The 26,064-nt window shown below is 34.8% G+C and overlaps 3 protein-coding genes and 1 pseudogene across 3 annotated transcripts in view; 2 read left to right on the plus strand and 2 right to left on the minus strand.

Moving 5' to 3' along the window:
* Positions 1-14,696, minus strand: part of LOC110456587 (peroxiredoxin-2-like) — a 19,163-nt gene extending 4,467 nt beyond the window's left edge. The window contains exons 1-3 of the mRNA XM_021507410.1: positions 14,571-14,696; positions 1,780-1,925; positions 942-1,058 (exon numbers count right to left, since the gene is read on the minus strand). Of these exons, the coding sequence (XP_021363085.1) occupies positions 942-1,058; positions 1,780-1,913 (251 nt within the window). The 5' untranslated portion in view covers positions 1,914-1,925; positions 14,571-14,696. The remainder of the gene's footprint in view (positions 1-941; positions 1,059-1,779; positions 1,926-14,570) is intronic.
* Positions 1-14,849, minus strand: part of LOC110456586 (uncharacterized protein C8orf76-like) — a 44,512-nt gene extending 29,663 nt beyond the window's left edge. Inside the window, exon 1 of the mRNA XM_021507407.1 lies at positions 14,796-14,849. The gene's annotated coding sequence lies outside the window, so the exon portion shown is untranslated. The remainder of the gene's footprint in view (positions 1-14,795) is intronic.
* On the plus strand, positions 8,832-12,802 carry LOC110456613 (annotated as a pseudogene).
* Positions 14,850-19,893: 5,044 nt separating the features above from the next.
* LOC110456609 (thioredoxin-2-like) overlaps positions 19,894-26,064 on the plus strand; it is a 15,291-nt gene continuing 9,120 nt past the window's right edge. The window contains exons 1-3 of the mRNA XM_021507443.1: positions 19,894-20,012; positions 23,983-24,081; positions 24,306-24,365. Of these exons, the coding sequence (XP_021363118.1) occupies positions 19,986-20,012; positions 23,983-24,081; positions 24,306-24,365 (186 nt within the window). The 5' untranslated portion in view covers positions 19,894-19,985. The remainder of the gene's footprint in view (positions 20,013-23,982; positions 24,082-24,305; positions 24,366-26,064) is intronic.

Raw genomic sequence — 26,064 nt, forward strand, 5'->3', positions numbered from 1 at the left:
AAATTTCATTGAAATTGGTTCAGGGGTTTTGGAGAAGAAGATTTTTGAAATTTTAGTCAATTTGACCCTTTTTGGCCCCGCCCCTCAGGCCCCTGGGGGCTTAGGACTAAACCGGCAACCATTTTTGTTGACCTTTGTCCATGGAAGGTCCCTGCAAAATTTCATTGAAATTGGTTCAGGGGTTTTGGAGAAGAAGTCGAAAATGTGAATTGTTTACGGACGGACGGCGACAGACAAAAGGCGATCGCAATAGGTCACTTGAGACTTTGTCTCAGGTGACCTAAAAAACTACGTAGATATATTACCTATAAAGTGAACAATGTAACACTGTAATCCCTGCCATCTTGGATTTCAAAATGACCTGATTGACACCTCATTTAAACTGTTACATCAAGAGACTTGAGAGATGCTTTGTATATATTTCTGCATTCTATCACAATCATATTTTCTACCCCAAATGTTTCCTCTGACATTGTTAAAGGTTTCATTGTGTTAGATGGACTGATGGACTGATGACCAGACTCCAGTACTTTGTCTATTTGGCCTTACAGCATACAGTTGTATTAGTTACTTGTCAGAGAACAACTTAATATTGTTAAGATACACAAATACATTAAGGCTGTTTTTACGAAAAGCTTATAACTTGAGACTAGTATATTTTATTTTCTGGCAAGTACTTTTCAAAACCATTTACTCAAAGGACCAGTGTGTTTGTGAAAAGAATGTCTTGTCCCTTTAATTTAACCCTGTCCTTTTTAAAAACAATTTTCTTGATGAAGATTTGACAGAGGTCTGTTTTTAATTTTTGACTATGTCTACACATCGAGTACTTTACTGATTAAGCTAAAGGAAAGGTCCTCTCCCTGAAGCCAGTGACAAGAGAGTACATAGTTCAGCTCCATGACAAGTGGTTTGGTCAGTAGAATATAAACAATACTTGCCATGCTAGATGGGAGAATTGGCTGTCACATGAACATGCAATAACCTCACAATCAATGGCTCGGAACTCTTCAATTCGGTCACTGAACGCTATAATCTCCGTTGGACACACAAACGTGCTGGAAAGATAACAAGTGTGTTAATTAGATCTTTAATTGAATATAGTGTTGAGAGTTTGTTGGTATATGATAATGAAATTTTCTGAAGAAACTTGAACCTTACATTGATTAATAATATTAATTAAATAGATTTTTTTTGTAAACAAAATCATGTTCCCCTATTTCAGTCAATATGCATCATTATTTTGCACTTGTCTGACCTTTGATCTAGTGGTGAAGGTCACACTGAGACAGTGACCAAACACTGTGTTAACCTTCAATGAATGATGCTGATACATTTCATTTATCATCAAAATACCTTTCAAAACGGGGACAGTGCTAGTCTTTTCAACATGAGTCACAGCCAAGATTAACTGATTTTTTTCCATTTTCCCCCCAATTTTAAGGCTGAAATAACTGTCTCTTTCTTAACATTCCTTGTCGGAGAGGAGATATATATCTCTGCTCAATCAATTTTTTTAAAAGGAGATAGCTTTACAGTGATTTCAGACTATAATCCTGAGGTGAATGTCACCAACACCTGACCTGATAACTGTGCATTGCAAACCTTCTTTAGATCAAGACACTTTTAAAAAACATACATGTAATTATGGGTGAAGAAAGATACATGCAGACAATGGCAATGATTTTGACTTCAATACGAGTATAATTTTAATGAAAAACATATGTCACAATCCAAATATCAATAAATTCTTGTTTTCTAAGATATAAGGAAACTCACAAATCCATTGGGTAAAAGAAGAACACAACATATTTTCCACGGTAGTCTGCGAGTGATATGTCCTTAAACTCGCCATCAACCACAGCTGTCCCCCGGAACTCGGGTGCTTGCTTCTGTAATCTCAATTCGGCCATTATTGCTGGTTTCTAGAAAAACAAAGAAATTTAAGTGAGTCAGTAATGGTGTATTATACTATTTAGAAATCATGTCTTAACCAGTTACATTAACATTCACTGCATACTTTTGACTCTTCATTAGGATAGACATTGTAACAAATAGATTATATAATGGTCTACCATCCTAGTTAACCCTTTCACCCCTAGGTAACTTTAGTAGAATACAATTGATCTGGATGAGTCTATTATGGTCTACAGTGGTGAAAGGGTTAAGAAACACCACAAAGGGGTTGAAATAGCAATCAAGAAAAAGGTCAAGTACCAAGTTCTATATTGATGAAGGCAACAGATTATAATTTTGACCAATTCAATCTTCTCTGTGAAAAAAACACCCCAGACGCACATTTTGATTCAGCCACAGTAGTCATGTTTTGTTCTTGCTAGGATCATCAGGTGGCCGTCATTATGATTTACTAATCACCTTGATCAGTTTGACTTTTAATCAAAAGGGTTTGTTTTTAATGTCGTGCTGCAACAGGAATCAGAATTATTTTGCAGAGACTAATTTTTCTTTTTATGATTATGTCATTTTACAGTATTTTTCCTGAAAGTCTTTTTCTAAATAAATTAGCTCCCACCACTGTTGTTGAGCTCAAGCCGAGGAGTGTTCGTGACAGGCCTGACAATCTACACTCAGCACTACATCAATACTACTCAACAATCAATAGAAATTGTGTGCCACCAATATATACATAATCGTAAAACCTTCTGATCTGTTGTATATTCAAATTAGGTCAATAGACATTCTAGCAACCTCTACACTCATTATAACACTTGTACAGTACCCTGGAGCCATCAAATCTGTTTATGTCTTGTGCAAGGAACTCAAGCTGATCCCTGCTGCAGTAATTAAGTGACATTTTCGACTTGACAAAAAAGATCAGATCACTTTTTCTTTGATATGTAGGTTGTATATTTTGTATCTGCTACTTAAAGCTTGCCACCTGTTTAAGTATGACCTGTACATTGTGTAAAAGGTTGTATCAAAGTGACTGGTACAACCTAGTTCTTTTCTTAAAATACAGTTTCTTTCTCTATTAGAAGCTCTAAAATGTAATGAAATTTCGTCAGTAAGCGGAAAATTGGACTTCTTTTAAGAATTCAAAATAAACAGATTAAGATCGTAAATGTTACTTGTGACCATCTAAAGCATCAACATAACAATTGTCCAATACTTATACAGGATTGAAAGATTCCCTGCACTGTGGATTCAAAATAGCATATATTTCAATATGTAGGCTTTCAAAGAAATTTGACTGTTTTTTAGACGATAGTTTGCACAACTTACTTGGCCATTTCCATGTATCATTAATATTAAAACTGAGATATGTATAAAGTATGAAATATACAGTGCTTGACAAAAGAAACACTCAATGTCTCGTCCCTTGCCTTGTGGAATTGGGCTAGTTATGATAACACACCCGAGGTAATTCTCATCATACAACTGTTATTATTTCACCTATGTTGACATACCATACACAAGGCATCAACCATGTATGGTTAACCAAAGATGCTTGATAATACTATAATATATTAAATAAAGTACATTAAGGTCTGAGCAAAGTATGAAAAATACTCAGGAAGACAGTGTAAAACTGGCTATACGCCACCATTTGTCCAGCAAAATTTTGGCATTATAACGGGGTTTGGCATTAAATCGAAGATGTGAAAATATGTTGTTTAGAAAAAAGGAAAAGGGAACATATCAGTGAAATGATTCTTCAGAATAATGTTATTTACTAGAAATTACACAAAAAAACAGACTTTAGAACGACACATTTATCAGACAATTTTTTGTACATTTACAAATACTTTACATAATCAGGAAAATGGCATTTGAACAGGAACAAAGTCAGGATTAAACAAGTCTTTTTAGCATGCTGTTCATTTTTTGAAAACTCTGAACATTTCAATATTATGGAAAAGTCATGATTACAAAAATTGTACTTTGCACTGAACTATCAAGATGTAACAAAGAAACTATTACTCCTAGGATTATTTTTTTTGTCTCTCCTAGCTAATAATCAAATTTTCTGCAAAGGAAAAACAAATTCTACAAAGAATAAGCATAAGTTTCTTCTTATGAAACTGTAAATACCTTACTACCATTCATGATGTTTATTTCTGTAGTTTCAAACGTCACAGAATTTGAAAAAGCTGAGTTCTGTGTGTCTTCGAACTGATCGGATGCCTGATGTATAACGGTGAGGTCTTGTTCAGAATTATACCACACTTTCTGTAATCGTAGACTTTCTATGTATGCTCTATACATCCCATGTTTACTCTAAACCAACAGCTAATTAACGATGATGTCAAGAGAAACAACACCACCAGTGACTGACTACATTTATCCAGTTCGATACAAAAACCTGAGAAAGCCTTCAGATAGGTCTTAGTTCTGTCTCATGTAAGTTCCATGTCCTCTCGTTAGCTACAAGCACAGGTGTTTGGAATCAATAATATTGGTGACAAGTAACCATGGAAACCGAATAATTTTTCCAAGACAAAATCAAGTAAATCAATATTGTATCAGGATGTGCTGGTGACCTGTTAATGAATGATCATTAAGAACAGTACTAGATCAAACAACAGCACAGATGCTATATCTATACATAAAGGGGAAAATCTATTAATGGTTTGAGGTATGTAAACGAGTATACACAAACACATTGAGGATTATAATTAAGAACATCATCAAGTAATATTATCAGTCATCAGTTTTGATTCATAAATCAATACTTTTAAAAGGTATGTGTTGATGTTGCAGATTAAACATACCAAATAATCAATTAAGGACGGACTCCAAGAATAAAACAGGATTGACGTTCACCGACCATCCAAATGGAGGCAAACAGTCAGTCGACATCACTCCAATTTTGAAAAGGTATGCGTTGATGTTGACGATTAAACCAATCTATGTTTAGTATAAGGTAGGCATTAATTGTGACCAAAGGCCAAGGAGAAACCAGAATAGTGATAAAAAGATTTAAACAAACAGTCTGTCACTGGTACTCCAGTTTTAGAAGGGTACTGTAATAATGATGTTGAGTAAACCAATCAGTCAGGTACAGAGCCCAACATCTTTGACCGACAAAAAGGGAGGCAACCTTTGGCAGTCATTTCACTCATGTTTTCAAAGATAAGTATTAACATTGAAAACAATGCATAATAAAAATAATAATAAACTTCAGTTATATAACAAAAATTGCGTGCACTTATAATTATCACTCGTATTGGCTTGAATGGTACCCTGTGGGGTTTCTTAATGTGGGAGGAAACCTCAGCAGAACACCTTCCTTACAGCTTGCTTTATACTCAAATTTCATCAATTCATTGCACAAAAAAGCTAAAATTATGGTTCAGGGTATTTTTACAATATTTAATGATTTGTCAAAAAGGAGTCATTCCTTGTATTGGTACATTCTATACATTAGATTTTGACATTAATGAGTTCAAACTCATAAAAAAAAAAATGAACTAGAAAAGTCGGGTATTTTACTGAAATTTTGCAATGCGTATATCACATGGTGTCTGTGCACATGGTGAAGCATCCTTCAAGTTTTATTGCTTGTTCATTGAAAAAACCCTGAGTCTGACAAAGGAGTCACAGTCTGAGATACAAACATATTGTTAATGTAAATGATACAGATTTTCTGTTTCTAGAATCATATGCCTTATCACCTTGATACATCAATCTTCTGGATTTTCAGATATGGTAAAACCCCAGGCTTCAATTTGAAAACCCTTGGGTAAAATTTCCCTATCCTACACCCTTGCCATGAAAAAGTCTTATATTCTTACAGTGGTATTTTAACAAGTGACACTGAAATGGAACGTTGATCTGACAAATACAGATATGGCTTTTGTTGATCTAAATACAAGTGTAACAGGAAAGATAGCTGTGTGCTTCCACCAGGGATCGACCCCATGACCCCTGACTTCCTAGTTAGTTGCTCTACCACTGATCTAAGAGGAAAGTTTCCTCAAGTGCAAAGCTAGAGGGCGACCGTAATCCTATGTAAAATGAAAGTTTGCAGCACTCCTTCCCCTTTTTTAAATGTGTCCCCCCTCGAACACCACAAAAACCTAGGTTCTAACTGCCTGTCACTACAGGGAGGGTCACGGACACAATTTGTATGAGGAAAAAATACAGTGTTCTTCCACCGGGGATCGAATAGCAATCACCGACTAGTCGGATGCTCTCCCACTGAGCTAAAGGAAAATTCCCTTTAGCTCGAAGGCGACGGTAATCCTATGTACAATTAAAATCTGCCACACAAGTCTAAGATGATCGAACTTGATGTAATAATAAGTTTGGATCACGAGTTACCCTTGACTGTGAGACAACTCAATGACCAAGACCACATGTACTAGCCTCGTCTATTAATATACCAATAATATAATAATATTATGCGTGTATTGAGCCGACAGATAAGGCTAGTTCCTATGTCGAAGACAGATGATTCCACTGTATAGCAGAACTGGACTTGGTCGATCATCGACAACCAGGTAGCTCAATCGGTAGAGCGTCTGTCTCGAGTTCGGAGGGTCCCAGGTTCTAACCTGGTATTGCCGTGCAGTTTTCCTCTCCTGTTACAGTGGTGCCTGTGACCAACCCTTGTTTCAAGCATTTGGTGTATGCTTGGCAAGGGGATACCAAAACTTGGGTTGTAAATAGCGGAGTCTTCGGGGGCAAAGATGTAGAAAAAATATATAAATCAAAATAAAAAATATGGAATAAGTGGAACTCTTTATGATTGTTTTCAAATTATCACTCAGATATGAAACAACGGGTTGTATTTGAAGGGTATAGCACTAATTTTAAGTCAGTAATTGCAGGTGTCCCACAAGGTAGAGTCTTGGGTCATGTTCTTTTTTGTACTTTTTATAAATGATATAACCCATGAAATAGATACAAATGTAAAGTTATTTGCAGATGACACTTCACTTTTTGTTGTTTTTAATGATGATATGGTCACTCAAAGTGTTGCATTGAATGAAGATCCAGATATATATTAACTAATGGGCACATAGCTGGAAAACTAACTTCAATCCCCAAAACACAATAGGACTATAACTGTATCTAGGAGAAATAGAAATTGTCCTCCCCTTTTCTTTGATAATCTGATTTTACCCAATGAAATAATTCATAAGCACTTTGGTTTATTATTCAATACTAAGGGAACATGGGGGATCATATTCATGATATTTATAATAAAGCTTGTACACATTTTAATATATTAAGAATGCTTAAATACAAAGTTGATAGGAAATCATTGGAGACATTATACTTTTTCAAGAATAGGTCCGACATACGATATGCAGATGTTATCTGGAATAACTGTTCAATTGGTGAGGCTAATCTTCTTGAATCAGTTCAAATAGAAGCCATGAACATTATAGTGGGGTTAATAAGTGGTATGTGTTATTGTAAATTATATCTCAAGACAACTATGGAGACTTTAAAAATAAGAAGAACTAATCATAGATTAAGTCTGATGCATAACATAATAAATCACTTAATAGAACCATTCATAAATAATACTAACAACATGTATGGTTTAAGAAATGCTAGATTTGTTAGTTTACCACAAGCAAAGACTAATATTAATAAGAATAGTTTCTTTCAAATTGGGGGTTATTGGTGGCAATCTACTAACATCTGGTGATAATGAACTTTCGCCTGAAAATAACTTTCTAAAGTTAAGAATTATATTAATCTAACTAAAATGTTTAATTAACATGGACTTATAATCACCTGTATTATATTATTACATGAAATCTCTTATCATTATAAAGAATTAAAGATATGTAAATCTGTTCCTTGTGTGTGAGTTAAGTGTGTGTGGATGGGTGCATGGAAGGGTGTGTATGTGTCGCGACTTTATATGTGTGGATAAGAGAGAAAACGATGTATGGTTAAAAAAATTATATCTAATTAACTCATCGTAAATTACAAAAATGTACTAATTATACAACATTGTTAATGTATATATATTAATGTATATTTGTCATACTGGAATAGGACTGACTATGCCTGTTGTCAAATCCTATTGTTGAAAAACACAATAAAATTTGCTGAAACCACAAAAAAGTATGGAAGAAAGCATATAGAACTGGACTGGGTCAATTGTTGGCAACCAGGTAGCTCAATTGGTAACGACAGTCAAGGCAAATTCGTCACATTAGATAGGGTTTCTGTTAATAATTCGACCAAATAGGCATGTATCAAAATGCCGATTGGCACCAATACAGAACAAGACTCGACTGAAATGCATATAAATAAACATTGTTGTAAACATGCCTGAATGACGGCACGCAGCAACATTTGTGACGTCATCAGGCCTTCCGTGGTTTTGCTCAAAGGTGCAGGCAGTTTCGCCACCTTCAAACATTTAACTAATTTACAAGTAATCTAAGTGTTTAAAAGTAAAATTTTGTATGTTTATGTTACACAAGCTGTACTGATACGAACAGCTCCAAATGTGTGTGTGTAACAATGATTAACATTGAAATACATGGCTTTTCTTAGTTGTGATAGTTAGTTTTCGGTAACTTGAAGAAACTGATTAATGTTGTTTGAGAAAGATGACGGGTATCGGCCGAGATGATGTCAATTAACATGATACGCAAAAAAGACTCTGTCCTTAACGTCCTTAACAAATATAAACTTCCAAATCGCTGCCCAATATTATATTTTTCATCGGGTCAGGATGAGAGGGTCCAGGGCTTTTAATTCACCCTTCCACATCGTTGTTAGCAACGCGGTTGCTAAACAAATTCAGCCAATCAGAGCGCGAGTTCGATTGTCGGCCATTACCTCCGACAACTTTGTCGGACATTGACACGAGGGTAAATACTAACGGCAGTGAAATAATGGTGAAGAAGTGCTCCTGGGGAACTTGCAACAGCGACAGCCGATATGCAGAAAGATTGGAGAACGGTGTGACATTTAATCCCTTTCCAAAACCCTAAAACCAACCTAGAAACATGCCTGAGATGGGTGAAGGCTTGTGGACGACCCCATTCGCAGCTTAACGCAACAAATATACATATAGATAGACACAAGTTCGTTTGCTCAAAGGTATGTTTATATCCCGATATTAGAAAATATAATGTAGTAAAGCAGAGAATATGGTTGACCAAACAGGCAATACTCACATAATCCTCAATTTCATTCATGTTTTTAATATGTCTCGAGCAAAACTTGTTATGACACTGTGTAAACATAAGAGCTGTCGGTCCAACACAGGGGCATGCACAGCGGAATCCTCATTTCTTATTTTGATGTCTTGTGTTCTGCTGGTTTAATTCATACGCATATAAAGAATTGCGGTTGTGCAAGCAGCAAACACATATCAATTATTATCTTTAATCTTAATAAAACCAAAATTTTGTTGACCCATTAGTTGTTTACATTACAGCTGTATTACATGCCCCTATGTCAACAAAATGAAAGTAGAAGATACTTGTTTACTGTTTACCGTTAGACTTTAACGAGAGTACACGACATGTACAGGGAGCAATCAATCATGTGATCTCAATGTTGTTTTTATTTTAGAAAAATCACAGAAGTTTGGTGTTACATATACATGTATGCACAATATTACTCAGTCAGTACAGTACTGTACTGATAGTACTCTTGATAAAGAAAAATACACAGACGGTAGGGTTGTTATCTAAAATATTGTTATGTTACTGATATAATGGTTGCAAGTGACATAAAAAAAATCCATGAAAAATATGTAACAATCCAAAGAAGAAACTATTAATTTGTCATGATACTGTTCATGATATATCTAATTTTGTTATGTTTATAAAGCACCTCCCTTTTCATTCTGATTTTACAAGTCATATATACTTCTGGTTTGTTTCAGCATTTCATGAGTGAGTTGGGACCATCAGAAGAATACCCCGTTCCTTTGCCAGCTAATGGAGGAGAAATAAAAAGTGCCGCCTTCATTGGAGACTCTGGCATTCTGTTGGGTGAGTTAATTTGACCAAGAAAACTGCTAAGGAATCTGCTCTTATAATGAACATTTCAATTTTGACCATAATAGTATTTTATGTATCAGTACATTTGTAATTATGATCAGTTTTTCAGTGCTATAGATTTTCCAAGTAGAAAGTATTGTCCTGACAGAAAATATGTTGCAGTGAATCAGATAAGCTATAATCAATTAACTTCTTTATACCTTGGTGTTTAAACATTTTGATAAACAAATTGTTATTCCCAAAATGTCAAGTGTGCATACATACAAATTGAAATAGACATTCTAAAGTGAGATTTTTTATATAAATTAAACCAGGGCATGTAGTTATACTGTAAGTGATTGATTTTATTGAAAGATGTATCCCTTTCTAGTTTCTAACCAATGAGTCTTTGGTGGTTTTTTCAACCCATTCTCCATGTCTTAATGTTGTGATATATCAAAAGAGGAATACATTGAGATCATATTGTAAATAATTATGGTTACACCTTAAGTCTTGAAAACCCATAATAAAATAATTTCTTCATTTCTTTATTGTCAAGACACAGCACTGAACTGAGCAATGATATGGAGGATCCCCAGCCCACTTCAGTCCCAGTTAACACTCCAGACAGTACTGGCCATGTAGCAGCACCACAGCAAGAACATGATCTTGTACAAACTGATGTCCAAGGTATAGATATGCTTTAGTATAAAGCTGAGATAAATTTTGAAAATGGAAAGATACCAAAATATCATTTTATCTATAAAACCAGAAACTGAACTATGCACTATACATCAAACTCATTTGGCATGTAGTCTCCATATGTATATAGTCCTAGAACACTTATGGTATTGTTGTGTACAATTTCAATTGTATTGGTTTTCATTAAATATTTAATACCAGTTTTAACTGGAATAAAATACAGTGAAGCCTGTCTCGTCCGACCCCTGATTATTCAGACACTTTACACATAATGCTGTAATCCCATGTGTTATGAAAATAATAGTATATGACCTGTGTATTTAGACTATTGACAGACTATTTTTCTGTAATCTTACCAGTATGTTATGCCCCAGTGAATGTCAGGTTAGACAGGTTTCACTGTATACATGTATAACTATTATCAATTAATACAATTTTTAGAGACTAGGAATTGCAAACCAATATATTTTAAAGGCTTCAAGTTCTAATGTGAAATTGTGGCAATATCAAAGTATGTGTGTAAATTATTATTGGGTTTGCTCAGTTGGTGTGATTTAGGTAAAGCTATATATGGTATACCTTATCTTTTGAGGTATGGTAAAGCATGATACTTGTAGAAAAATGACAGCTGAAGTAATATTTTGGTCATAAATGGAATATCAGGATAAATTCTCTCAACAAACAGTTCTTTTGTTGTGAGCACAACAAGGTCACACCATGGAGCTCCTGTGACTAGCAGTTAAGCAGTTGTCCCTGTATTTGAACATAGTAGTTGTGTTTTCTGTTCATTTTTACAACATTGTTTTCATAACTAGGTACAAAATTCTGGATCACATTACAAGCTTCAGTAATACTCATCTGCCTTGCTACAAAGGGGCATTTTATTTCCACAATACCAGTCTCCCCTTTGTCACATACTTTACCATCAGGTGTGGTGGCTAGATGGGAAAATTCATTGTTTATCACTAACCCACAATCATGGACATGTATGTTTTAGACAGACTTTAGACTGACATATTTTTCTCTGGCAAATTTCCCCCTACTAATACCATAATCTGTTGATACAGAAGAGAATGTCTTTATTGTAAACAAATCTCTTAGCATAGCATCAGTAGGACCTTTCTTTCTGTTTACAACTTTGAACATCTGAGATGCTGTAAGGCTTTTCTCTCTGAGTCTGTTCAATAGGGTGTTGGTACTTTAGGACCGTGTTGCCTTTTCCAACATTGCAACCTTTGACATTTCCACCAAATCTTGGTATCAAGGTGACAACCTAACTTTTACTGGTTGGGTATAAATCATTTCTCAGCAAGACATGACATTCCCATTGTTAAAAGCAATGTCATTCTTCTGAGACTAAAAATAAAATAAAATCAGCTGAATTTGATTTATTTATAGAACTTTTTTTCAGGAACATCTTTGGAACTGCTATCAGCAGCAGCTGAAATCAAGAGGCCACAACAACAAGTTCATCAGTCTGGAGCCTTAATCAATGAATACAGAGTGTGGTATGAACAACATGAAGCTACATTGGGAAATCCTGTAAGTGATGACAAACCCAAACCACTGACTGTTCAGGATATTTTAAAGGAGGAATCACAGATTCAAGGATTATTTGAATATTATACAGGATTCAAATTATCAACATTCCAGGCCCTACTTGACTTTCTCACTATTCCGGCCCCAAAACACCATAATAACAGGAAAGACATAGTTAACATGGAGTGCGAGGATAAACTGTTGTTAACATTGATTAGACTGCGACACAATTTTGGTCTTAAAGATCTGGCTTTTAGATTTGCTATCTCCATTCAAGCAGTGATTTTGCAGAACAGGATGCGAACCTCTGGCATACCGTGAAACGTTGCAAGTTCGCAAGTCCCTAGCGCAGATGAAAGAAACTCGTAAACTAGGCCTGCTGCACATCAGATCTTGTCACTCTTAGATATTGAAGAATGGAGGAAGGGTAATACTTTATAATTTTGGGAATGGGGCATGGGGTAATAATGTACTGATGATTTGTTATCAACACAAAATTAATGCTTTGTCCTTAAAAAGAGGACAAAAGGGAGGGATAAATGTCTATGTTATGCCTTTATGTAAGCTGCTATTCACTTCATTTGCAGAACTTGGATGAGTGCATTAAAGGAATAATTAAATATAATTAATATGACTAATGTTTTAGACTTTTTATTTCTTCACTGTAAACAGTTCATTTAGGAACAAATGTTTTGAATAGGGCCTACTCCCTTGTTTTTATTTGGATGTAATCGCACAGTACAGCAACAGATGTCGGAGTAGTCCGAATTATTCTGACGTTTTATCGACTTTTTTCATATCGGTCTGTCGTCGATTAACGTCAGAACTCCGGCCCTCTATAATAAGGGGGAAATATGCGACCCGTGCCCGGAGCGCACTTCAAACTGATATTTTAGAACAAATCGTCAATTTCACACACATGTCGCACATGGATCGAAAGATCTAATCTTTATGTACTACCTAGGTGGTATCAATAACATGTTTCAAAGATCATTACGAAAAGTATTTTCAAACGTTTTCTATACCAACCCATGTTTTTAATGGCAATTAGGCCATGAGCAATGTCACAAGACTTGACGAGATCTCGCGTTAGCGAAGGTATATCCCAATGTTATGACGTAAGCTGGCGAGATTTTAGTTAGGTGGCATTAGAAGGCGGGGCTATCAAAAAACTAGAGTTAAACAGAGTAAGTTTGAAAAAATATGTTTTTAGTGTTTTAGTGATTGTATTGGTTGTTTGAGGCATGTAATTTATTTTTATCTTGTGCATAAGGAATAGATCTTTCGATCCATGACAGCAGTACTTTCAGGCCGATAACAAATTCCTTTCAGATATAAATCTAGAAAATTTCTAGATGGTATTTTAATATAAGTGTTGTAAGATTGTTGAATGTAAGACGCAAACAATACTTTTAAAAAGATACTGGTTGATTGTATTCTAAATACACATTGCAAGAAAATGGAAACTGAAGAATCATCAAATCGCGAATCTTTCCGATCGTCATTTCCATAAACACAGTGGATCGTCAGTACATTGTATGTATGTACCAAAGTACACTTGTAGAAAAACAATTTGCATTATGTACCAAAGTACACTTGTAGAAAAACAATTAGCTTTATTAAGATATGGGTATTTTCATGTGTACGTAATAAATTTACACTAAATAACAACCAACTGGCCTCAGATTAATGAGTTTAGTTGACGAGATGTCCGTCACACAGACCAAATTTTTAAGATTCGTTGTGTTATAAGATATTTCATAACTGTTTTGATTAAAAGTATAGTTTTTCCCTTCTTATACCTCTTCTTGTCAAAATATTTGAAGGCTTTAACTGTGTTGAAGACTATGGTGACGTTATTTACGTCACATTTTATGTATTATGACGTCATATTGCATTTTCGTCACAGGGTGGCGAATTTGGGTGCATGGCGAATTTGCCTGCACTAACGTTGATATTACATGAGATACATAAGTGATTGGCAGATTGTAAACTAGTTCTCTCTGACAGTACAAGTAGGTGACCACCATAAGCAAGGCTTATAGACTTGCATTAGCCCGACCATTACATAAGTTATAACTATCCATGTGTACTGTACCTGTTCATGGAAAAGTGAAAATAGGTCCAAGATATTTAACAAATCCTATAGAAGAAAGGGATCATATTGGGGCGTAAAGTTGAACTACTTCAGATTATGACTGACATTCCATTATGTCCACAAACAGTCCAACAGGCTATATAACCATATAGCCACTCTCAGGGCCTATAAGCTTACCACGTGAAGACTGAAGCGAACAAAGCCGGTAGTTGCGCGTTACATAATCAAACAACAACAGACATTCATTAGTATACCTTTAGATGTTAGTCAAATAATTCGTATTTAAAGTCGTGTAAACTTACAAAACGTAGATATTGTGTGTACACGTGTGTCAGCTGTTTCCTACGTGTTTGGACTTCTTGGAATTCTTGGCTACCAACAACCGGTAAAAATCACGTGGTGGGGAAACAGAAAGTCACGTGATAGTCGACCCTAATAATCTGAAAATGTACACAATATTGCTAATTATTCGGTACAATTTTAAATAACTTCGTAAAACGAAAATGTCTGCAAGGAGTAATGCTTACCTTTGCGTGGGCTATCCTATAGCCTAACAGGTTATGTCTTAAACGCGCCATTATGATCACGGGCGGTAATGTGTAACCCTCAGAACTTGTTTAAACCATAGAAACTCTGACTTCAGACCACAAATAATTTCCCTATTTGTTCTTATCATAGAAAAACTCATTAAACGTATATAAGTTTGGCCGAAACCAGATCTTTAAAGGTTTTGTTCAGATAGCCAAGACACATTTGTGGCGAGCTAGGCCGTTTTCGTTTAAACGGTCAAACCGATCGGACCACTGTTGTTCGTTTATTAAATAAGGTCGGACCTAGTAATCTGATGCTGCTTTCCGGCGAGCCTTAAAAAAGCCTTGCAAGGCCTGCATACACATTTGCAGGTCTGCCAAGATTTATACCCGAAATTGTTACATTTATAAACGGTTAAACCGGTTGTTCCGCATAAACGAACAGGCCCCTGGAAAATGATTAATAACAGGCATTCAACAAAACACAATTGTCACACACTTTCACACATAGAGACACAGGACAAAGATAGAGCCATAACATGTAACGTGATAAAAGAAGGCTACGCTGGGCACTCATTAAATAGGGGATACGTCTCAGAGACGTATATATTACCAGATATATTATATCACTAGAAATACAAAAAAAAGATGAATAAACAAACATATCTTCAGATAACTAATTGTCCTTTTATAAAATAACCATTCATTCAATAGTTGCGAGTTTCACTAGCGGTCACAAAACAGTATGGGTAAGGGGAGTTAACCGCAAGAAAAATTGTTTTCTCGCGATTGTGTCTGCTTATCCAATAAAATGTTGATTATTATAATTTCATTTTTAGTGTCATTCTTAACGCTCCAAAATATCCCACATTTTACATATAGTAGTTGCTTTTAATAAAGCAGGGTTGACTGTTTTCTTGTCTGTACCTAGGTCTATATTGATATGCTGGAAATAGTTCAACGAAGGGCAACGAAACACGTATCCAGGTGATGAGATTATTTGGTTAAAAATCCCTCTACCAAATTTTGTATTGGTTATTGATTAGGACTACAGACCTGAACATTCTGTTTTACATTTTTGGGAAAATTTTCGTACGTCTTTAAAACTTGCTCTAGATATTTCACCAAATGTCAAGTTATAATCACGGGGGATTTTAATGTCGACTTATTAACTGCATCTCGTAACCATGTTTTTCTTGATATTATTAATTCCTTTAGTATGTCAAATGTTACAATGAACCAACTCGTATTGGACCGACTCGATCTAGTCTACTTTATCCTATACTTTTAACCGACTCGCTTTCCTGTATTGATTCTTCTGTTATAACTATAGACAATTCATTGAGTGACCATGACGGTTGTATTGCTTGCATTGATATTCCCTGTATTATCAAACCTATTTTTAAGTGTAAAATTTGGCTGAAAAAACAGGCAGATTTTGACAGATTTAATTATCTTATTTCTGATTATAATTGGAATGAACTTTTTTTAATTTGTGATTCAGTTGATACTGCCTGTAATCGTTTTACTGATACGTTCCTAAAATTTGCAAATATATGTATTCCATCAAAAGATGTAACTATGAGACCTAAGAGAAACCTTGGATGACCTCTGAATTAAGAAAAACAATAAAAATTAGAGATTAGTTGCATAAAATTGCGAGGTCAACCAAACATCTTTCGAACACCAGCAAATTCAAATATCAACGGAATAAGGTCAATAACATGAAAAAATATGCCCGTAAATTATTTTATGAAATCTTCATGGTATTATTGAAGAGTACTCGTCCTCTGATCCAAAAGCTTATTGGAGACTCATCAAAAGGTTAATGCAATCGTCTGGTACTACACAATCTATACCTACTCTTGTAGATCCTGTTTCTGACAATGTGGTTACTAGTGACGAAGACAACGCTAATTTATTAAATGACTATTTTTGTAATATAACTCGTGTAGATGACAGAAATACTGCGGTTCCTCTCATCGAGACAAAAACTGAGGAGTCTTAGGTCCATTAGAGTCAATGATAATGAAATACGAGATACTTTGCAGATATTGAAGCTTGGTAAGGCCTCGGTGAGGATGGGATCAGTCAACATATGCTAAGAAACACATCAGAAACAGTTTATGTTCCCCTTGAAATCATTTTTAATAAGTCTTTATCGTCTGGTGTGTTCCCGATATCTTGGAAAACAGCCAAAGTTATGCCACTGTTTAAAAAAGGTGACAGGCATTCTCCCTCTAACTACAGGCCAATTTCTTTATTATCTACATGTACAGTTGGAAAAGTGTTTGAGAGGGTAATTTTCAAATACTTGCATAATTATTTTATTGAAAACTCACTTTTTTATAAGCACCAGTCTGGTTTTTTTTGCCTGGTCATTCTACTGTATATCAGCTCATTGAAATTTATCATAACATCTGTATTGCTCTAAAAGAAAAAAAAACATGTATGTATGGTATTCTGCGATATTTCTAAGGCTTTTGATCGGGTTTGGCATAAGGGTTTTATGATTAAGTTAAAATCCTATGGAATTTCAGGGAAATTATATCATTGGTTGGAAAATTACCTATTTCAGAGGCACCAGAGAGTCTTTTTGAATATTTCTACCCCGACTTCGGTTTCATTGAAGCAGGTGTTCCTCAGGGTTCGATTCTTGGACCTCTTTTGTTTCTTATCTATTTTAATGATATTGCTGATGTGTTTGAATCAACCTCTCGTCTTTTTGCAGACGATACTTCTTTGTTAAAATCATCCTCTTCATGTCTAGAAATCCAAACGGTTATGAATAGAGATCACGAGTCTCTTAATGCATGGTCACAAACCTGGTTAGTAACATTCAATCCAGACAAAACTGAGGTAATTTTTGTTTCAAACTAGGTTGAAATTGATGAAGATTTACAATTAGAATTTAACGGCGAATTTTTTAAATTTTAGTGATCATCATAAACATTTACGTGTAATTTTTAATTCAAGTGCAAAATGGGGGGATCATATTTGTGCAATATATACTTCAGTTATGAAAAAAGTCAACGTCTTACGTAGACTAAAATGCTTATTAGATCGTGATAATCTTTTAAAGATTTATAAATAATTTATTTTACCAGTTTTAGAATATGCATGTGAATTGTGGGATGGTTGTACAACTTATGAATCAGAAATGTTAGAGAAAGCCCAAAGAGAAGCGTCTCGTATTATAACTGGTCTTCCTTCATATGCCCGAATTGAAGACTTACTTTTTGAAACTGGCCTAGAAACTTTTTCGAATAGAAGAAAATGCAGAAAACTCCAACTTTTGTATAAAATGCACAACAAATTAACTCCGGACTATTTAAATTCTCTATTGCCATCTTCCGTTGCAGAAAATAACCGTTACACCCTTAGAAACAATGATGATAATAGAATTCGTCCTTTCAGGCTTTCTGTAACAAATTCATCTTTTATACCTTCAATTCTTCGAGGTTGGAATTCATTAAACCTTTCAGTATGATCATTGACTTCATTTAATCCTTTAAAAACTCGTTAACTTCAAATGTACAATCTTATCCACCAATCTACTTAGGTTTCGGCGAACGTAAATTGAACATTTTGCACAATAATCTTAGACATCAGTGTATTCCACTTTAATATGGTCTGTTTAAAGTAAATCTGGTTGCTAGTCCAGTTTGTTATTGTGGCCATCCCTGTGAAAATGCCTTTCACTTTTTTGTGAGTGCTTACTTTTTAACAACGAAAGACACACCCAGCTCCAAAATTTGAATGCCTTGCATGTTGATTTTAATCTAGAACTACTTTTGTTTGGTAAAAGTCAACTTTCGGCAGAAAACAACATAAGTATCTTTAGACATGTGCATCATTACATCAAATCCAGCAATAGGTTTAGATAGTTATAATTACTTTTCTATTTTTATTTATGTGTAAGTTGTTATATGTGTTTATAAAATTGTATTTCATTATTTTGCCTGATTTCTTTGTTACATTGATTCTGTTCATTTTGAAATAACTCTACCAGGATGCATGTCATGAAATTTGTATAATTTATAGTTTATTCAAATGCGGATCGATTTCACAGTTTACAGTTTACTTTCCTAGGTAACACCCATCCCCTTCATCACCCCCACCCACCCCACCTTTCCTTCTCCACCCTATCTTTTTCCCTTTCCCCAAAAACATATACACTATTTTTACAATATGTATTGAGGAGAGGACTTTATTAAGTTGTAATAACTTGTTGTCCGATCAATTTGTATTTTTGTACAATAAAATATGTTTAAACTAAAACACATACCGGGATTTAGGGATCTACCATATCCGGAGCGGCTAAAAAAACTAAATCTAGTGTTACCTACTTTGAGTTAAAGAGTGCAAGAGGTGATATCATAGAAATACACAAGATAACGAGTGTTGTCTATGATCGAAACGCATTAAATGTCCTTAACTTGAAATTGTGTGGCAGGACTATTCCGAAAGAAAAAAAGGTTTACCCACAACACACGCACATTGAAATAAGGAATAACTTCTTTTCTTTACGAATAGTAAAATTATGGAACAGTCTGCCAGAGGATGTGATATCAGCACCATCAATACATATATTCAAGAACAGACTTGATAAACACGGATTGATCAGGAACTTATTACAGAGCTAACATAACTTGTTAAACACGTGATGTCCATACCCGAATTTTCATATTATATGTGTACATGTCTATATATATATATTTAAAAAAAAAAAGGTTTGAGTCCTGTGGAGAGAATCATGTAACAGAGCCTGTATCGGAAAATAAACTAAACTATAACTTAATGTTAGTCTTAAATAAAAAAAAAAAATGAAATCTAAACTTCGCAACTTTTGAAATATGTTTTTATTCTATTCAGAGACTATATAATATTATTCAACACTAACCGAAAACGTTTAACCGAAAACGTGGACCGTATGTGTTATATACGTCTCTGTTCTATTCTAGTTTTTTTTTCATTTCAGAGCTGGTAAAATCCTAATTTTGTCAGAATTTATAAACAATCGGAATAATGTGCAAATACAAAATGCGACACAGCACGTGAGGTTGGTTCGTTTTTTTGGCGATCGTTGTTCGCAGTTGGATTTACAGTGCGTGCTCTTAACGACGAGGGTGTTCATCGGGTCACACGAGGTTCAACATCGGTTTTGTAACAGATTCAAGAAGCAAGATGAGTATCGAAACGCTGAGCACAAAGGTAAACTAGTAAACAACTGTTATACCGATATCATATCTAAACCTATATCAAATACTTTTCATGTAGCTTTGTGTTGGTATACTGTACTGACAGTAACGTTTAGGCCTATATCGAATCTATTACGCAAATGCCTTGCCACGTTTCCGGGATATGAGCTTGTAACGGAACCTTAACACTAAGCCTAAACGGTCGTATTTTTTCTGTTGGTGAATTTTAAAATGTGTGTAGCGAAAATGCGTAACCTTCCTGAAGCAGTGTGGAACAATTTGTGGAAACTTATTGAAAATGCAAACTAATTGAATAACGGACTTGATTTCTGAAATAAACAGGAAGTGAAAGACAACAACTACACAGAAAAAATAATGCAGTTTAACTACACTTGTCTATCAATACACTCATAATATAATCTTATGGGTGTATTGACAGACGAGGCTAAAACCTGTGGTTTCACACACATTGTAAAATCTTGATAAATTTTATCACTTTATATCTTGCGCGTCTATGCCTCTCAATCATGACATTGAAACACCTGGATTTTTGAATAGACAATATAGAATTCCAATTTTTAAAAATATCTTAGTTGCGTTGTGATGTGCGCGGTTAAAAACTGAATTTGATTGGTTGATTCTTTGCGTAATTGATGTGACACACCAACCGATAACGGCAACTATAAAACCAATGTGGACGACATAGTGAAGGATAAGGATCCATTTACTGAGAAGAAAAATGGTATATTTATTTATTCTTTGATTTTTTTTATGAGAATACCATATCTATTACAACAAATTGAAGATAATTCTTCGGTACAAACATTTGTTTCATCAACAAAAGACAGACAGTGATCAAATTTACCCTCCGTCTTTATTACTGAGGGTTAATTTATTCGATCAGTAAAAAACGAAGCAAGTCGACTTTGTAATGATCAACGTATGGCCTTATATACTTAAAAAAGCTAATGTGGAAAATAAATCCAATAGCTAACACATGTGTGGATCTACATTGATCTGGAGATATATAGAGTGCCTTTTAACAGAGGGACAAGATTGGGAGTGCCGGGGTGTTAGTCTGAGAGTCTACATTTTACATAATAAGAAGTGCACAATATAGATAGACATATCGGAATCTCCAAGATGTTTATCTAACATACAAATATAACCACATATTTCAATTACGCTGGAAAAAACTCGGAAAAAGACCTAATACATTTTTTGAGTTTTGACTAAATTTCATAAATGAAAAAAAATTGATGAGAATCTCGAAGTGAAAAGAACTAATTTATGTGTAAATCCATTTTGCCCAAATTTTATTTGATGAAAAAGACAAAACACTGCCCAATGACATTATGTCCGACGCAAAACCCTTTCCTTGTAATTCCTGTACCAACGACAGTTCTACCTGACATGAATTGGAACGGTAATATTCTCTGTATACATGTATTGGCTTCTGAAGGATGTCCAACATGTAATACGTATACTTAAGACATTTATACATGTGTACAAACAGTAGTCGATCGTCAGGTGTTGGATGTTTTTGGCTGTAAATGATAAAACGAACCTGTAGCTAGGCGTAGGAGATATTGAGGCCGAGGTTGCCAAGTGGTTAAGGTGCTGACATTCTGGTACACTCTGTCCGAGCCATGTAGAACCTTCCTGATGTACGCTAGTTCTCATTTTGGGTGGAGACTATCTCATCCTTGTTCACTGCACTTGGAGAAACACACCATTGAATTTCAAGATTGTTTGTGAATAACTAATCAAGACCTTTGACATTGATATAACTGTATTTTAGTTAAATTTTCAGAAATAAGCTGTTTGACCATTTATTTGTTTTTTCCACTGGTTTCATTTTCTTTCTGTTTTCATACGCCAGTCAAATTTGATGGGAGTATTATGGTATAGCGTCGTCCGTCAGTCCGGCGTAAACTTTTGTTTGTCTGGCAATCTACTTCTACGTTTTTCGACTGATCTCTTTGAAACTTGGTATACATTATAACCATGATATGAAATATTAAGGTGTGTCTCCCTTAAAAGAATTTTGTTTCAACAATTTTTGCAAAAGTAATTCCCCTTTGCAGGGTTGCCAACCTCTTAGGAGTCCAGTGTGGGAGATCTCCCTCCACTGGGTTTTACAATGTGTGAGACTTTTGACGGCGTCACGGTGTAACGTCGTTTTGGGTGTTAAGATAACATTTACAAATGTATCGAACAAATCCTGGCTTTCTCTGACTGCTATAACATCTGCATTGTTGATATTTTCACTTCAAGATCTTTGTAGGAAAATAAAACAAAACATTTTTTGCAGATATATAAAAGATTTGTATTTATCACACACAAAAAACTGACATCAGAAATGCAACACATTATATAATCAAAGACCTTTCTTGTAACGATTCCACCCTTGGCTAGAACAGGTACCAGTCTTTTTTCTGTATTTCCATGACCTGTTAAAAAAATAACAGTTCATATCAAAAGTAAGAACTTTACCATAGTAACATGAAAAAGTTCATAACATGAAAGATAAAAAAAATATGATAATTTGACAGTGGAAAAACATTTCACAATTACTTCTGGCTACTATCCTAAGCAACAAATAATAGTTAAACCCTTAGCATTTATACCATGTTTGCAATCCGATTTGTTGCATGATTATGTATTGGACTACCTACGTACTATGTCTATCCAACATGCCAAAGCACTTCCCGAAACTCGTTATTTTTTCATCGCATCAGATTAAAATTGTTTATTACTACAAGTCTCTGGTGTGTTGAATCATATACGCCACTTTATTGGAAAAAATAACTTCAAACTTTTCATCAGCCATTAGCGACTGTCTGTTCGTGATTCAAGAATCGTTTCTCTTAATGTTTGTGAAGCCCCGACCTAAAAACAGTCTTTCCTGATACGCGACGATATTATTTGTAAAACTTTCTTTTTCTGTGCGATAGGTACGTTCAATATTAAGTTTACGAGTGAAAACAACTTGATTGATTGATTGATAGGTTTTATGTCCGCTTCACTACCGAGTAGTTCAGTTATCCAGCAGACGATCATTTCAATAAAAGAACTCCTCCTACAATTTTTGACGGATTTCTTTGAAACTTAGTAGGCGAAATGATCATGATATGTTGTGTTTCCTGAAAAGGATTTTGATTCGACAATTTTTGCAAAAGTTAGTGCCCTTTCTTTATTTCAGTATTTGATTTTTGTCCGGCAATCTCCTGCTACATTTTTCAACGGATCTCTTTGAAACTTGGTATACATTATAAGCATGATATGAAGTTGTGTCTCCCTTAAAAGAATTTTGATTCACCGATTTAAGTTAAAAAGTTAAACATTAACTTCGTTGTGAAAGGTGAGTGTTGTAGCGTTATAGCATGTCAGCTAACCACTCTTAGAATGCTGCAGATCTTATTTCAATGTAAGAAAGTATATAACACTATATGGCATTCGATGGGCGAATGTTGTTCCGCCCCGCGGTACTCTTGTTTGTAAATGTCACTGACCTTACTACGCGGTACTCTTGTTTGTAAATGTCACTGACCTTACTATAAAAAATAAACATGTTTAAATCATGGAAACAGACGATGTGATGTGTTACATGCACAAGATGCAATAACAACTTTTATTTTAAAGGACTTCTCTTTATTGGCCAATATCCTGATAGGACTTCTCACTAACCAATTGGCCTTGGGTAATGATATTTGGCCAATATCCTGATAGGACTTCTCACTAACCAATTGGCCTTGGGTAATGATATTTGGCCAATATCCTGATAGGATGAAGAGCTACAAAGTCATATATTAAGAATATTAATTAAAATATATTCTAACTGGATCCACTTTTAAGGTAAAACTAAATTATATTTTCAAGAAAAATTTCAGTTATTTGTATTGGTCAGTTTTCACCTTTATATATCAGTTCAGCTGTATGTACAGGGGTGTACAGTAAGATTTTTCTTTTCTGTTCTATAGGCAGATTTTGATGCATTCTTGGCAACTGACAAACTTGTGGTCATAGATTTTTATGCTGACTGGTGTGGACCCTGCAGGATGATTGCACCTCAAATTCAGGTAATTTTATTTGTAATGTACTGAATTGTTGATAAATTCTTGCTTTGTTAATTGGTTACAGAGTCCATATTCTTGAAACCATTTTCAAGATTTAGCAACATAAATTCTGCGCTTGATCCAGCTTTCATTTAACTTGCTGAAATTATTATGCAGAATAATCGAAAAGTAAAGTCACAACATAAATATGATGTTAATAAGTGAGACAATTATTATTGGTTTTGTAGGTACTGGCCTCGGAAAATACTGATGTCAGCTTTGGAAAGGTTAATGTAGATGACAATACTGTAAGTATATATGTAAATATTGGAATCAGTTTATTTATTTATTTCCATTTCAACAGACCCAAGGGTCCACCTACAGAATGGATAACAACATTACAACACAAGTATAAAATAGCACAGTCAGTTATGCATGTAACACAGACTAAAAGATACTCATATGTAAAACAAAAGGAATTAGTGATAGCAACTATTCTTTAACCGTACTTTGAACTTGGCGAGAGAGGAACAAAACATATCACAGTCTGGTGCAAAATCAAGATAGTTAAAATTACATTGAATCCTGTTTAAAATACTATACTTTCTAACGTTTATTCTACTTCCCTGGCAGTAAAACTGGTTAAAACGAATTGATTGTAGATTACGACCAGGGACTAAAAAACACATTTGCTTGACTAAATATGGACAATCAAAAGCACTATTAAAACATTTGTAAAGAAATACACAGTCTAAAAATGCCCGCCTATGTTCGAGGCTGGGAAGATTAAAATACCTACATTAAGTGTCAGCGTAAGCCATGGAATTGTAGTCTACGTGTGCCTTAAAACAGCAAAAAAATCAAAAATTTACGCTGGACAACTTCGACCTGGTGATGTTTGGTAAGGAGACCAGATCTGACAACAGTATTCTAACTGACTGCTGACAAGACTTATATATAGATACCTTAAAACAGGTATTTGTTTAAAACTTTTACATGTACGTTTTATAAAACCGAGCATTCGCATTGATTTGGAAACAGTACATCTAATGTGGGTACTAAAGAAGAGGTCAGCCAACCACCAAGATCTTTCACACACCATTCATTCTTCAGGTTGTCACTGTTCATAGTGTAATTAAAATTCATATATTTCTTCTTGTATGTAAAAATGACCTGGCAGTACTTTTTCACATTCCCTTTCATTTAACACACAGTGCACCAATCATACACTCTATCTATATCGCTCTGTAGCTGCTCACACTCGGACAACGTTCTTACACACTTAAAAAATTTGCTGTCGTCGGCAAACATAAAAGTTTTAGAAAATCACAATAGATGGCAGTTCATTGATAAAAATAAGGAAAAGTTTAGGTCCAAGTATTGAACCTTGAGGCACACCGGAAGTTACATCACACCAATTGGATGTTGCCCCATTGACAGTAACACGCTGGAATCTGTCTTTCAAATAAGTAGTAAACCAATCTAAAATGCTACCTTCTACACCATACAATTTTAACTTATGCAATAATAATCTGTGCTTTACTCAGATATTTTTCAAATGCCTTTGAAAAATCAGTATATACAACATGTAATTCTACTTTTTTATCAAAGGCTTTGGAAATCTGATCGGTGAAACATGCAAGGTTTGAATCAGTAGACCTTTTTGGCATAAAACCATGTTGCTCATTGCAGATAAGCGGATTTATAAAATTAGAAAAATGTACGTCAACCAGTTTTTCGAAAACTTTAGATATAACTTCAGATATAATTACTGGTCTGTAATTAGAGACTTCATGACGTTAACCAATTTTAAAAATGGGAATAACATTAGCCCCTTTAAAAATACTTGGAAAGATACCAACGTTCAATGAACGGTTGAAAATGTTACACAGTGGTACACAACTCATCAGCACACTTTTTAAAAACTATGCCACAAGCTTTTTATACGCCCGTCGAAGACGGGGACGTATTATGTTATCACGTGAGCGGGCGGGCGGGTGGGCGGGC

This window comes from Mizuhopecten yessoensis, unplaced genomic scaffold (assembly GCF_002113885.1).
Source record: "Mizuhopecten yessoensis strain PY_sf001 unplaced genomic scaffold, ASM211388v2 scaffold8811, whole genome shotgun sequence".
Taxonomy (NCBI): Eukaryota; Metazoa; Mollusca; class Bivalvia; order Pectinida; family Pectinidae; genus Mizuhopecten; species Mizuhopecten yessoensis.